This window comes from Pempheris klunzingeri, chromosome 9 (genome assembly GCF_042242105.1).
Source record: "Pempheris klunzingeri isolate RE-2024b chromosome 9, fPemKlu1.hap1, whole genome shotgun sequence".
NCBI lineage: Eukaryota > Metazoa > Chordata > Actinopteri > Acropomatiformes > Pempheridae > Pempheris > Pempheris klunzingeri.
In genome coordinates this window covers 3,021,600-3,036,768 of record NC_092020.1, presented here as the reverse complement: position 1 = coordinate 3,036,768, position 15,169 = coordinate 3,021,600, and the positions used below count along the sequence as shown (strand labels likewise).

The 15,169-nt window shown below is 40.1% G+C and overlaps 1 protein-coding gene across 2 annotated transcripts in view; it reads right to left on the bottom strand.

Moving 5' to 3' along the window:
* The window catches only part of ctnna1 (catenin (cadherin-associated protein), alpha 1), a 79,356-nt gene extending 66,112 nt beyond the window's left edge, over nt 1-13,244 (bottom strand). Inside the window, exons 1-6 of one of the 2 annotated variants that reach the window (XM_070836458.1) lie at nt 13,173-13,244; nt 10,940-11,063; nt 10,320-10,515; nt 4,486-4,652; nt 3,211-3,330; nt 1,325-1,594 (exon numbers count right to left, since the gene is read on the bottom strand). In XM_070836458.1, the coding sequence (XP_070692559.1) occupies nt 1,325-1,594; nt 3,211-3,330; nt 4,486-4,652; nt 10,320-10,515; nt 10,940-11,044 (858 nt within the window). In that variant the 5' untranslated portion in view covers nt 11,045-11,063; nt 13,173-13,244. The remainder of the gene's footprint in view (nt 1-1,324; nt 1,595-3,210; nt 3,331-4,485; nt 4,653-10,319; nt 10,516-10,939; nt 11,064-13,172) is intronic. The other variant, XM_070836459.1, reaches the window with a different exon arrangement.
* Nucleotides 13,245-15,169: the final 1,925 nt, after the last annotated feature.

Genomic DNA, 15,169 nt, shown 5'->3' with positions numbered 1-15,169 from the left:
ATTTTGCACCAGTCACATGATATACACGTCATCAACACATCCACTCACTCACTCACTCTGAATTCATCATGCAATGACTCCACTCTATTCACCCGTAACCCATAGACATATTGCCTCTGGCCACAGCTGTCACTGGCACGGAGGCATAACAAGGTGATTTCCAAGTCTGACTGAAGGAAGCGGTAGTGGGGAAAAAAATTATATATCAAGTTAATCATCTTTGCATTTATCACTGCAGGCAGCATTAAGATGATTAGCTCAATGTTGCATCCAGCTGTTACATTTTGATGCTGTTTCATGTCAATATTATGATGACGAGTACGTTTCATATACCTTTTTAGTGTCATGATTTTTATTAACTAAGCGATCTTCTGTTGAATAAGATCTTGAAAATTCAGCTTTAGGTTTAATGCAGTTTAACTCAACAGCTTATTGAACAACTAGAGATTCAGAGAAATATGGCCTCCAGCAGCTGGCGCTCTACGCGACCGCCAAATTTCACCTGGCGGGCCAGGTATTATTGGCTAGTTGCCGACCACTGATTTAAGGGATACAGTGGATATAGTCTACCTTACAGAGTTACAGAGGTAAAGGTTCTAAGCATGAGTATCTGATGGAAAAGACAGCAAAATGGGTTTTTAGTAGATTAGGATTCCTCCCTGTTTGTAAGTACTGTAGTAATGTTTGTAACATAAGGACCATGTCCGCATGTTCTCACCTCTTTCCCAGTTGAACATATTAATTCAGCCATGTTTTTCAAACGATGACTCTGACATATATTTGAATTTTATTGTTTAGAACCAACCAACTTAGTTACAGTAGAGGAACGCTCAGTATCTACCAGCAGAGAAGGAGTTAAGCCATAATTATATAAACTCGAGTTATTTACAGGATGTACAGCTTAATGTACTTCTCTTTCTGAAAGCAGAAGTTGTATGAATCTCCTTCATTTGACAGAGATAGAAGCAAATCAAGGAATGAAGTAGTGGTGACTCAAGAAAATATCCAATGCACCCCAAAGCCATGTCCCAATTTGTCCACATATCTTGTCCTAATTTCCACCTCAACCCCAACCCCTTCAAGGGTTGTGGTCATTTTATGATTCAGTTGAGTTAGTTTGGATAAACTGAAAATCTGGCCAAACTATAACCTTTCTGATCAAGCCCTCATCTTCCTCTGTTGATATAAAAAACATTGTTTCTTATACCTCTGAAACTGAGCCTCTCCATTCCATTCTAAGCAGATACCTGGATGTCTGGCTGGACATATGAAAAAAAAAAAAAGGCAAATGGGCCGTGACTTGTAAACCACTCATTTGACTTACATCAAAATTGTTGAGGGCGTAGGCGAGCTCTCCACCCCCTGCTGGCTGACTGAGTGCTGAGTCCTCAGTGGCAGTGGCCTGGGCGGCATTGGAGATGCCAGAGACCGCGTGTTGCAGTTGCTTGTAGATCAGGTCACGGTTAGCCTTGTAGGCTGCCACGTCAGGGTGCTGCAGGCAAGCACGGGACGCTGTGTACAGCATGGGGATGTTCCTCTGGAGCACCCCGCGAGCAGCAGCCATTTGGTCCTTATGGTGGACGTCCTTTAGCTCCTAGCAAAATGAGATGAAAAGGACAAATAAAGGGTTAAACTGGAAGATGGAATACTTACAGGGAGGGCTGGGAGGTAATGTACTTTAGATTCAAAATAGGCCTGTCATACCCTTATGGAGACACTAAGTGTGACAGAGTTTGTTCTGGATGACCCAGATTTATTTCTGTCCCCTGCGGTAACACAACACAGTCATAATCAGGCCATTATAATATGCCTTTGCAATTTAATGCGTTGCTATTCAGACCTCAGCATTATATTGAAATTACATCTTCATAGGAGGGAGGAGAGGAGATAGTGATCGCTGGCATAGATTCATAGCATAAAAAAAAAAAAAAAAAACAGCTTGCACACACAAAACGAAAACCTCCTCTCCAAATGGAACACTCCCAGGGCTTTTTTCCACTATTGCTTCAAACATGCTCTGAGAAACTAAAAAAAAAGAAGCCTTTAAGCCTCATTACTTCCTCCAGTCACTTTAGTTAAACACATTTTGTGATTCATAAAAAAGTGCAATTACAAGTAAAAGTAATTTCTTCACAAAATCACCAGTGATCATTTTGGCAAGTTTCCATTTAAAAAGATGGAAATATGGAGAACAAGAATTGCTTCCTCCTGGGGTGGATTTGGAGGCATTATTTAAGTGCTTTTGAAGCACAAAGTTAGTACTAATCACTGCTTCTTTTTGACTTTATGTAATTGCATCATTCAATCCAACTTCTCTAAATCAGTGTAGGGACGATATTATACATAGTTCATTTGCAGTGACTGAAAATCAGCATGAAAACATTTGGGAAAATCAAACAAGGTTGGTTTTTTGGTCAGTCTTAATGAGAACTGAAACAATTAGTCAATCAATCAATTAAACAGTTAGTTGATTAAAATCGCTAGCTATTTTGAAAGTTAAGTGATTATTATTTACTTTCAAGCAGAAATACCAAATAAATTCCAGCTCATAATCTGAGGACTTGCTCCTTGTAAATGGAATATATTTGAGTTTGGGGCAGAGTTTGTGATGCTGGCGGCAGTACTGTTCAAGACTAATAATTAAAAATAATTCAAATCCTATCACCGTTTCGTAGACCAGGGGATCCATACATGATGTACACCTCAGGCCAGCATTAAGGATAGTTTAAAAACATCAATAAAATGTATACTACTTCCTTTGTAGTAAGTTTGATGACAATCTCAACAAATCTCAACTCAAAATAAATCATCATTAACTTAGCTTTCTTCATTTCCAGTAATTTGCAGTTGTGTGCATCTCCTAGATCTGCATCAAGAACCTCATGGAGTCGTTTCATCTGGAAAATGCATCATGAAATGCACTTCACTGTTGACAACCACTTAACACCATGGTGGAGAAAAACGACGTGCCATTTCTCATCACAAGGAAATGGGTTTTGTCACATTTAGAATCAAGCTCTTGTTCTTTTCAGCACTTCTGCCCACTTCACTACAATTGGTAATAAGAAGATTGTTCATGCTTACTGCGTCTAATCATTCTGCTAAAGCATGAGGCACTCTTCTTCTTGCCTACTTCCTCACATTGTTGTACTTACCACAGGCTATATGCTTTGGAGAGCATGCTTCTCTTTTTTGCAAACTGTACATTACCTGCTGTCTCTTGGCAGCCATGAGGTTCAGCTTGTCCACCTCTGGTTTCAAGGCCTTATACTGGATCCCAAGGTCCTGCTCTGTTCCTGCATTACGCACTTTCACCAGATTGTCCTCAACCTGAGCAAGGTAGATGACAGATTTTTACCCTCAGAAAAAACACACACTTAAAAGTTGTTTACAGCAAGTTAGTAAACCCAATCAATTTGGACAGCACTAACCTATAACTCCTGAAGTATTAGGAAAATGCATTCTACTATTTTATGTCCAGGTGTGAGCCAAGGCTGAAAACAATGAGTGAGTATTTTTCAAAACTGTGACCAAATCAGGCCAATCCAATGAGATATCTTCTTAGCTAGTGGTAGTCTGTTATATTACGTTTTAAAAAGTGAAAAGTGCAGTTGCAGTTGGCTGAAATGATATTAGTTCTTATTCTTCGATTACTTCAGGTATCACACCTGTTACCATTATCCTTCTGGCAGGTCGGCCTCAATGAATTTCTTAATAACAAGTACTCTAACCCCCTTGTTTCCCCACAAGCCTCTGAGATGAGAGAGAGGGGGGAGAGAGAGATTCTTCCTCTGTTGCTCTTTCTGTGGTTTCTTCCATTTTTTTCCCCTTCCCTGTTAAAAGGGTTTTTTCTGGGGGGGAGTGTTTCCTAATCCAAATGAAGGGTGTGATGACAGAGTGTCGTATGCTGTACAGTTTGTGAAGCCCCCTGAGACAAATTGTGATTTTAGGCTATATAAACAAAATCTGACTTGACATCAATTTGGAGTGTGATCAAAAATTAAACAGACCCACTGAGAGGTTGATACACTAGCGTGGGATCTTACCAGAGAAATCCTAAATTTTAGTTTGTGAATTCATTTATCATAAAATGGAGTTACTGATACTAATTGCTTGCATAGACAAGCTATTCAAAACATCAGTCCCTGAGTGTACGACTGAGGGGGTAATGGGCATTTCCTGATCACACCACGGTAAAAAGAATGTCTTCAACTTAGCCCCAGACATACATGACCATGACCATGACATGACAACTCATGTAACCTTGCACTATTGGTTGGATTAGATTACTACAATGAATACCTTAATGTAGTCATCAAAAACATCCCGTTGTAGTATACACTACCACGCAATTTCAGAGATCAAAATAATCAGTCACTAACACTGTTATCAATAGAGCACAAACAGTTTGGCTTAAGTGGAATAATTAATTGTGAAATTTTGATTTGGCTTGTTTGTAATGTAGAAGAATGTAACTAATCTCACCAGTTTTAGCTGCAGTAGAAGTTTGTAGACATCAGACATGTCCGCCAGCACCAAGAGATGTGTGACCGCTGACAGGAGGGCTCTGGCGGCACGGACCATATTGCCCCTCTTCACAGATGAGCAGGGGTCTTCAGCAAATTCTCCAGAAGCCTGCCGCATTGACTCACCTGAGTGTGTCACAAAAGAAAATGCGTGCTTTAATTCCAAGGTTTGAACAGAAACTTCAAATGAAAAGTGGTTCAAGAACAGAGTAACTGTTCAAAAACTAACCGTGTTGAACCAGTGTGAACTATTTTCATAGTGCTAATATATGTACTTAAGTTAACATTTTAATTATAAAGGAATATGCCTTACCAACAGGAGTTACATAGAAATATGAGACAAAACTATGCATCAATGTATTGCAAAAATCACAAAATTGTTATTCAGTGCAATGCCCCCCCTCTTTAATTCCTTAATCATCAATCATCAATTTAATTCCTTAAATTCGTCATGTGTGAAATAGCTCATCGTCATCATCATCATCAGTAGTTGTAGTAATCTGCAGAAGCTGACAACAGATGGTTGAGAGCAGTCATAGTCTGTTCCAGGTTACGAGTTAATTGCGTCAGAAGTCTTCATCTGATACAAAGAGTAGTGCGCGGAAGAGAGGCGACAGTCTGACGCATTTTCCCTGCCTGCTTAGGGTCAGCATGTGTCACACAGAGCGACAAAGACACACACACACACACACACACACACACCTCTGCACTGTCCAGTAATAATTTCTGCACGCAGACACACACACACACACACACAGGCCTCTTTTTAAAAAAAGAGGTCAAAACCATGACAAAGGGTTCACTGTCTGGTTTGTCGAGCACCATGCTTTGTCCTACATTGGATGGGCCTTTACAGTTGACTGGGCACACAAATGGACTTTGTAGGTTCACATTATGAAGACAGTAAATCTGTACATAGTTTACTTCAGTGGAGGCACAGCTGAATTCAAACTCTAAAAAAAAATGCCACAGACCATCTATGTCTGTTTTAGAGATCCAAAGCCAACAAGAAGACAAGTACTTATCTTGTCCGTTTTCCTACGACGTGGAACAGCTCTATAGAGACTGAAGCAAAAACAGATGACAAGCAGCTACATGAATACATTTCTGCCTGTGACGACGTGTGCTCTGGAAAAAAGACAACTGAATGCTAATTTAGCAGCAGTCCATGCTCATCAGTTGTTACCATCTTGCTAAATACTTTGTCTATGACAACCGTGTATATAAAGAGCAGCCCCTCTCTGTAGACAGCACTGCTTAAAAAGATGCGGTTTTCTGGATTTGACTCCAGCTACCACAAAACTGAACAGGGTAAGCAGTTTTATACAATTATGGACGCTTTCAGAGAGAACAGCAGTAGGGACGTAACAAAATGGTATGGGGCGTGGTATTTCATGAAACAAAAGCGCAACACTGAAAAATGAATAGCAATATCAACTAAATCTTATAAAGTGGCTATGTGGGCGGTGCAGAGTAGAGCCGAGAGCCGTGGGATGTTTTTTTGGTTCAAAGTCAAAGCGTCAGTGCACTCCCTCTCACTCTAAGATAACGAGCAAGCTGTATTTAGATATAAACTTAAGTGACTTCTTGGCTTTGACCACTGGAATGTTGTGTGTGTGTTCTGGCCACAAGCAGCCAATGGATGAGCTCCCCGACTGATGTCTGCTGCGAGAACAAAAGGGAACTGTATGTGTGACAGCTCAGACAGACTGATTTCCAAATCTATCAGGAACTCCAATTTCTCTTATTTTCCTCCAGACCAACTCCTTTCTGCCCGTCTCTTTGCATTCATTGAGTCATGCAACTCAGTAACGACATATTTTCATTCCAGATGAGACATTTTCAACTTGAGCAGACGTAATTTGCAGCATCTTGAGTCAATCAGCGTCTCTGTATGTACAGATCTATCCATGGAATTGCATTGATGCCGCCTGCATTACTGCCAGCATGACTCACCACCAAGTACAGGCTTGTCAATGTAAAATTAACTCAAAGTCAGCAATTGCCACATTCGCTTTAGAAACAGGGGTTTGTGTGCAGTTAATGTGTTCAGGTAATAACAGTTCAACCACATTCCTTAATCTTCATGACAACATCATGATCTAATAGAGCTAGTCATTCCTCCACGCTTCCAATCCACACCAAGCTCAGCTGTTTGTGCCATGGCTATAGTGTATAAATGTTCTTAGAAAACTAGTAAGCAAGCAACAAAACAGTAGTTTAGAAAACATTGGAGTACAGGCTTTAACTGTATACAGATGAAGTCTTTTCAGAAGGTCAAATATTGCATAACTTCACTTTTTTTTTTTTTTTTTTTTAAATTACGATATGTTGAATAAACATCCAGCAAGTAGTGGTTACATGGATCTGTTTTCACTGAAGCACTCCAGTAATCGCTTGTCAAATAAGAATATCTGATGAGGTTACAACAAAATTAAGAAGTCTGTCATTACTTATTTTGTGTATTATGGAAACAAATCCTTGGAGAAGAATGATCTTCATAGTTTTAAAACTGTTTTTATTCATTGCTAGCACCACAATGCATAAAGATGCTTGCTTGCTACTGTAACAAAACCATCAAACACAATCAAGATTTACTGTTCGACACATCAAATATGTGCCCTTTCTAGTCAATGTGAATCAGTAGCAACAAGCAGAGACCATTTGAAAAGCACCCTCAGTATGATCAGTATGAGTGTAAGCTAATGTTGCAATGCTACAGGCTTGCCTGGACTGAGAAACATCAATAACAAGGCATCAGCAGACATTCCCCTCCGTCCTTGGTGAGTTAACTGACAACCTGTGAGAAACTCAGCTTGTTGTGCAAGTACACACATCCCTCAACATTTGCCAATGCCAGCACCATGCATAACCACTGGCACTTTCAGTTCGATATGTGTGCACTTCAACAAGTACTTTACAAAACTGTACAGTCACTTATTCAACAGAGGTTTAGATGGGTGCAACCACGGAAAAAAAAAAAAAAAAAAAACACCTTCAGATACGATGCAAGCTTTTGAAGCTCGAGTGATATCACCATGTTAAGAAAACAACCCTTCCCCATCTAGCAAAAATAGATTTTTATAGATTTCATAGATCATTGATAGGAAACTCCTACTTTTTTGTACAATATAACACGACTGTATAACATGTCGCATGTCGCTCGGTGAGCACAGCAACAGAGGGCAGCGTTTGCCCCGGTGGGACGGTGACGGCTAGTGCACACATGCAATGCATGTTCTCCAGCCTTTGCAAACTTTATCCCAAAACCCTATTACAGTATGGAAAGCAGTACAGCACCAAATCCTCACAGTGAGACAATAAGATTTAAATATCAGCTAAAAATGTATCATTGTTGATATAGAAATTTGTTCCATGATTACGGTTGTCAGGAAATTGTATTTTCAAAAAGGAATTGTGCAAGTATTTGTCAATGTTTCAAATAGAAAAAAAAAAGATGTGCAAAATTGTAGAACAGAGATCGCATGAAGATTCTGGCCATTTTGGAGATAGCTAAAGCGGATTGTGCAAATGATCGACAACACAGACCTCAAACACAGTCCACACCTTCAGGCTGTTATTCCCCCCTGTGAACAAAATCAATAAGGCCATTTTCAGGGGCCAGATAGTGATCAGTGCTCCTTTAATAAACTTCCATCTATCCAACACTCACCTGCGGCCCACCAAGTGCAAGGTGAAATTATTAAAATGTATATCACACAATAAGACCCGCAAACAGCAGGACAACAAAGACACAAACAGGGAGGGAAGGGCAAGACGGAGAGAGCAAGGACAAGAGCAGACAGAGAAGGCTGAGTAAAGAAAGTCTCAGTGTATGAAAAGTCTATTGATTTTAGTAATGCCTATGGTAAATTAGTAATGCCGAAGATAAACAAAATGAGAAAGAGTTGAAATATTCAGAGAATGTTAACTGGAGAAAACTACCCATTAAAATTTCAAATAATTGAAAAAAAAAAAAAAAAAAAAAAACATGGCCCACTTCTACATGCACTGTAATTCTTAATGGTCATGTCAAAAAATGTCCTCCCATTTTAAACAGCTGGGTGAAAAGACTTTTTGAGTCCAAGGGTGTGTGTGTGTGTGTGTGCATGCATGTGTGCGTGGTGGTGGTGGTTGTGTGTGTGTGTGGGGGGGGTTACCCTACTCAATAGCCGTATTATCAGTCTACACACGCTCTACTGAGCAGCATGGCATAGCTGACAGCCAGGCCTAGGCACCAGCTAACAACAGTCCCTGAATTCCAGCCCAGTGACAGCTTACCACAACTACAGTAACATTCCTGGGCACTGAGCACTGCACAGGCTATCTAGCGACATGTCATTTACCTCCCAACTACTCAGAGCACAGCTCTAGGAGAGGACATCTAACTCGCTGGGCATCTGGGGAGAAAAGACATTGACACAGATGTCACTTCACGAGGTGATAACAGCCACCCTCAAGTCGTAGCTCCCTGGTGTCAATGGTGTGCTAGTGTGTCAAAAGACAAAGTCAGATATCCCGAGCTAAAAGGAATAAATGAGACATACGCGTGCGGTTGTTAGATGACAGAATCTGTTATTGCAAGACAAATGGTAGTTTAATTGGCTCGTGATATGATGGCTGAATCTGGTCTTGGAGTGCGTGACTTGCTGGATGGCGGGTGTGTCACTTCTGTCAAATGGTTTGCTTGGTTGAGTACCAGTTCACTGATACTCAACCAAGCTAACCAGCAGATAACCTTTCCCACAGAATGCCAGAAAAATCCCCTCCGCCACGCTCCCTCAATACTCTGCATAGACAAGATGAACCGCCTGCTGTATGATTCACACATTTAGATTTTGTCATCATCGATACAGACAACTTCAGCTGCTGTGGCTACAAACTGATATGTCTCAGGAGTTGACACAAAAATCCAGGAGGGACCCGTTTTGCAACTGGTTTGAGCAAGATAACAGAAATACATCAAAAATACATCAGGCTGAGTATATGCTCCTGCTCCTGCCAAAGACCTGACACTGCTCAAACAAAAGGGTGAAAGCAGGTTTCTATCGTAATAGGAAGCCTAGAGTGGAATTATTTTGCAAGGCTGAGTGATATAATGTATGACTGGACAATGGGGTTAAAATTACCACAGTGCGAATGAGAATGGCCCCGTTTCAGATGTAAAACAATTACACAATCATACTGTTATGACTCAGGTGATAAGACAATAATACTGAATTCCAGCTCTAATTTGTGGAGTATGTCTCTTTCCAGACCAACATTACAATTGAAATTGAGATTGAGATTCTGTTCCACAATACAGCATACTCCAGTTCCTGATCAATGGTAGACTGTGGTGGATAGCAACATAAGACACAAACAACCACAGTGGGTGCACATGAAAAAATTATAGACTATGACGGCCTTGTTTCTCTCAAATGGTCAAAGCATAAGTCTTTAATTAACCAGGCTACAACAGTGCATACACTTCTGGGTGTTATGCCTTGGATTAAGGAACAGCGGGTGAACTGTATCCTGTTAGATGGCAAAGCAACGACAGTGTGCAGCTTGATATGAATGTGAACCGTTTGCATGATTAAATGAGTCTATTAATGGTCTCTCTGAAAAACCCATAGCAAGAGGAAATCTATCAGGCTCAAAACATATTCTTATTTCAAGGTCTTCCACTAGGGCAGATGATATACACATATCTTATGATTTATTTATCAACCCCCCCCCCCCCCCCATCTTAGGAAGCACTCTGTACAAGCTAGAAACCACACACTGTTGCAATATGCATTTTCAATATACCTTGCTTGCGAACATCCTCCACAGCAGCAGTCAGCTCATCCTTAAGGAACTGGCTTTCCTTTGCAATCTTTTCTCCTTTCTCCAAAAAGTTCTGGGTAGCAGTCTCCACTGATGCCGCCAAAACATGAGCCTTCTTGGAGCGTCCTTTCTTCTTGTTAGAGGGGCCTTTGTTGCTGGAATTTACCAAAGTAGTGACCTATGCCAGGGACAATAACAGTTCAGTCACAACATAGCAGCTGCTACTGGACCTTAGATGAATTTGGCAGACTACAGTTATGCCAAAAGCTCTTTTCACACATAAAACCAGTGACACTGCTCTTTTCACGTTCCAGCAAATGCTAGTTATTTGTTTTTGTGTAGAATGAATTGACACAATATAAAGATACTGAACGGATGACGCAAGGAAAAATGTTTAATTTAGTATGCCTGACATAATATGGCACTTGTTATTACAAAAAAATATATATAGCTGATGAAGAGGTCCTATTTTACACTAATATCAACTCAGCTTTAGCATCATATTGAAATTATTTGTGTCACCAACACCCCAGCTATGAACTATCCAAGCATGTCCTATCAATCTAAATAAAAATGCACAATTTGTTCTTTAATTACTTTACCTGGGTGACCAGGGGCTCCAGGAGCCTCTCCACTGCCAGAGTACGGATCTCTAGACTCTTTGGGTCCCATTTAAAGTTGATGTTAGCTGTGTTGATGCTTGTCATGGTGTCAGGAAGTCTGGAGGTAAAAAATAAAACAATTGGTAAAGTAAAGTAAACCATTTCATTCTTCAGTTGCAATGATGAAACACAATTTAAACTGCATAAAACATAAGCATCTTTGATTTCCAAAAAGGCTGAATATAATGTAATATTATATGATACATCGTGGCTGTATGTTAGAGGACAGCCTTTTGCTTTGAAAGATAAAAACATAAATCATAAAAGATGCAGCAAGTTTAAAAAGAGACATTAAAGTTTAAAATGACGCTAAATAAAGCTTCCTTTATGATTTTCAAACTAGACTCTAAAAGTACAACAGTCAAAATATTAAGGTCCTTGCTTGAGCCGGCAAATGCTACGTCCCTCAGAGAATAACTGCAGAAGGCAGAGCGCATTAACACTGTGGCCCAATTTCGATTTCTCTTTTCAAGCAGTGACTGCAGCTCCATTGATTAGCTATCTAACATGGAGGGGCAGGGATAATCAGCAAGCCCTGGGGGCCGAGGGGCTTCAACTGAAAAGTTGGTCAGCTGTATTATGAGAACAATGTCATGGATAGCCGTTAGCCTGCATTGTCAACAAAGAGGCCGACATATTAAATACACCAGAGGAACATTTGAGTGATGACTACCTAATGTTGTATTGGACCGTTATTTATCGGGTGGGTGTGCTTTCAGTTTTTTCTCTTCCTTCAAAAATCGTGACTAATGTTTGCATTTGGATATATGTAAACTTATGATCTATGGTCCCATTTAAACTTTATAAGATGGATGCAGGCTGTCTGGCACAGTTGCAACTCATTTTATCACGGACAAAAATCTTAAGGCACATCCTTACAACTCACTGAGGCTTTAAACTACAATTACTTATCACTGCTCCATTTCTCATCAACTATAACATCGAAGGGCCACTTCACACAAATCACAGATAAATATTTCCCCTAGCAGTTTAACAATGCAGATAGTTTTGGTTTCATTTGCTGAGCTTTTCAGATCCACACTGCTGAATCATCTGAGGCCGCCCTGATACAATATAAACTAATTAAACTGTTCTTTTGTAGTGTGTAATGCAGTAAAAAACTACATTAACTACAGTAACCCAAACACTCAAGTGTGGACAACATCCAGTGAACCTTCTTCTATCTGAGAAAGAGGTGAATCTAAAAACGGCTGTATGGATTATTCCTGGTAGCTGGGACAGCCACATCTGTATGGGTGTGGCAGAAAAAGTCTCAGGGACAGATATTTTCAAAACCTGGTCATCTGAGAACAGAACTATCTGCTGGGCTACATGTCCTTGGGCGTAAATTACGAGTGATCTACATGAAATAACCCCTTAGATCTCTTAGCAAGCTACATTATTTGTCCCAGGAGAGACCGTGTATGTTGAAAATTAAAATACCCAATCCAGATTAGTAACATCCTACATGAAATAACACTAAACAATAATGGAGGAACGGCAGGAAGGACCGAGCACCTGAGAACAAGCTAGGTGCTAACACTTGCGCTAAGTGGCTTAAGTTGCACCTGTTGTGGTTAACTTTACCTACCTACATTAACGTCGGTTTTACCCAACTAAACCAACGTTAACTAACACTTAAATAGTTGCACAGGGTTTAAAAAAACAGCGTCGGCAAAGTTAACCGATTTTGATCAGGTATTTTCTTATTAACAGCTCGCCGTTAACGTTTGAGCCAACTTAGCTTAACGGGCGATACCTGCTAACGAACAGTGTGCCAAACACGGCACCTTGCTAACGCTAATGCTAATGCTAGCCGACACAACAAACATCACCGTTAGCTCCGCTGGCCTGCTAAAACACTGCGGAAAACTTAAAACAACAAAGTTAACAGGCGCTTCAGTTAATTACCACACGTAATAACTTCTTTGTGCAAATGACTACAGCAACTACACGGTGAGAACTTACCGAAAACGACCTACTAGAAAAACTGGAGTTTAAAAGTTCAAAATGGAGGAATGAGAATTACGGAGTTCCTTGTCTCAAAAGTTTTCCTCCCTTCTCCTCCTCTCACCAGCGATCGTCTTGGCTGGCGACCTAACAGGGTTCTTCCTCTCGAATAATATATCGAAAAGTAGAGGATTTGAGAGCGGCTTAACGAGAGGTTAGTTACCTGAAAAGTTTCGGTGAGGCTTGTTTCGGTGTCGCAGACTATTTCCCAACAATGGATGAGGCGGAGGGGGGCTGGGGCGGTGACCGAGTTCCTGAACTTCCTGGCAGCGAGCGGGGCAGGGCGACCACAGGCCACAGCAAGCCCGAGAACCAGGAGGTGTCCTGGGCGTGGCACTCACTGTATGTGTCCATATAAGGATTAATGATCGCTTCCACTAAGCCCAGCTGTGGGACACCACTCTTACCCTCATTTGAAGAGGGAATGACAAAGGCTGGAGGGAGCTGACCATGTGGGAGCTTGACGTTTAAGTTGTGATTGTGAAATCAGATAATCACACTTTTGATTACAAGGCAGCTCACAAAACACCACGTTACAACATTTAAATTCTTTGTGATGTTGTGGCCGAATTCAATTGTTTAACAGCAGTGCCATGTCATAACCTGGACTTAAAATGAATAAAAACAACTTATTTTATATATATATACATATATATATATATAATATGTACATTTTACTCCCACAACACTGCTTTTCTTGTTTACCACAATAAAAAAATTTGGTGTGAGGGTTTAATTCTCAAGCAATATGTATCCACTTTGAGAAATTTTGAGAAAAAATCTGTCATCTTTAAAATATTTTTACTTCACATACAGTTATGATGACAGAAAATGTGTCATATTTTGTAAATGATAGCTGAGTCATTTGGAAGTTACCTTATTTTTTCTTGTTAGTCCATTCAAAGTCTGGACTTTAGAGACTTTAAAACTATTTATATATTCATATATATTCTGTTCCCTTTCTTCCCTTTTAGTAAATGAGAGCCTTCTTTTAAACCATCTTAGAAATTATGCACTATTGCATTTATCCCATGCCTATTGACAATTATATATATTTTTTTTTTTGCTTGTTTGTTTTTAGTCGCTGAGCTCAAGTTTGTTTAGCAAATTCAACAGAAAACCCCAAAGAAAGACTGTGCTCCAAAGTCAGCATATGCAGCAATGCAGCATCAGGTGTACACACACACACACACACACACACACACACACACACAGGTGAGCAGGTTGTGGCCTCGGTCTCTCATATTTTATTAATGTGTAATAAACATCCTACTACAGCAGCACTGACATTTCAGCAAAGACTTTCATTCAGTTGGCCAGAGACGGCAGGCAGATGTCACAAATTCTACAATTTCAAGGTCAAGAAAAATGATGCGAGCTATGATCAGTATGCAGTAGTCACACTTTTATGGTTTGTTGCAGCTGTGACTGATAACATTGAGACATTTGATAAACACGCTCAAGAGCCTAGATATTTTAGTTTGAGTCTAATGAAGTGTGAAAGCCATAAATAGATTATCTAAAGAGACCAGGTGCCGCCCCTCCCGCCTCACTTTTCCACCTTACACAAACACACACACAAACACACACACACCGGATACACTGTCTCTTTAAACAGTGGTATTTTACCTCATGTTGTATACAGTAACTGAAAGGGGTCTGACAGTTGGTAAGGTTAATTACATTTCTACACTCTGCATCTTTTTTTTGCACCTTTTCATTTAGTGTATGTGCTCAGTAACATTGATTCAAGATAAGTCTAGTCGCAAATATGACAAAGCAGTATGAGCAGATAATTCATATTATATAGAAAAATGCTAAACAGGAGACAGTCATCGGCAGTTCAAGGATGTGGACACAGAGAACATTGCAAACAACAATGGTGTTTTGTTCTGCAGGCAAGTACAACTAACACACTTCTATTTGTTGGCTGGAGTAGGTGTTAATTAAGAAGCTTCACCAGTGCAGCATGAATTACAGTCCTGAAGAGAATGAGCCTACAAATGTACTTATGAAGCTCTTAATGAAGGCCTCGGAATATAATTATCTTCCGGAAAGACACTCCTGAATATTTTTTATGCAATAATAAATTGCAAAGTAATTGTTTTCTCCATTGAGTTTTGACCATGCCAAAACACAAGGGTCATGCATTAAATAGGA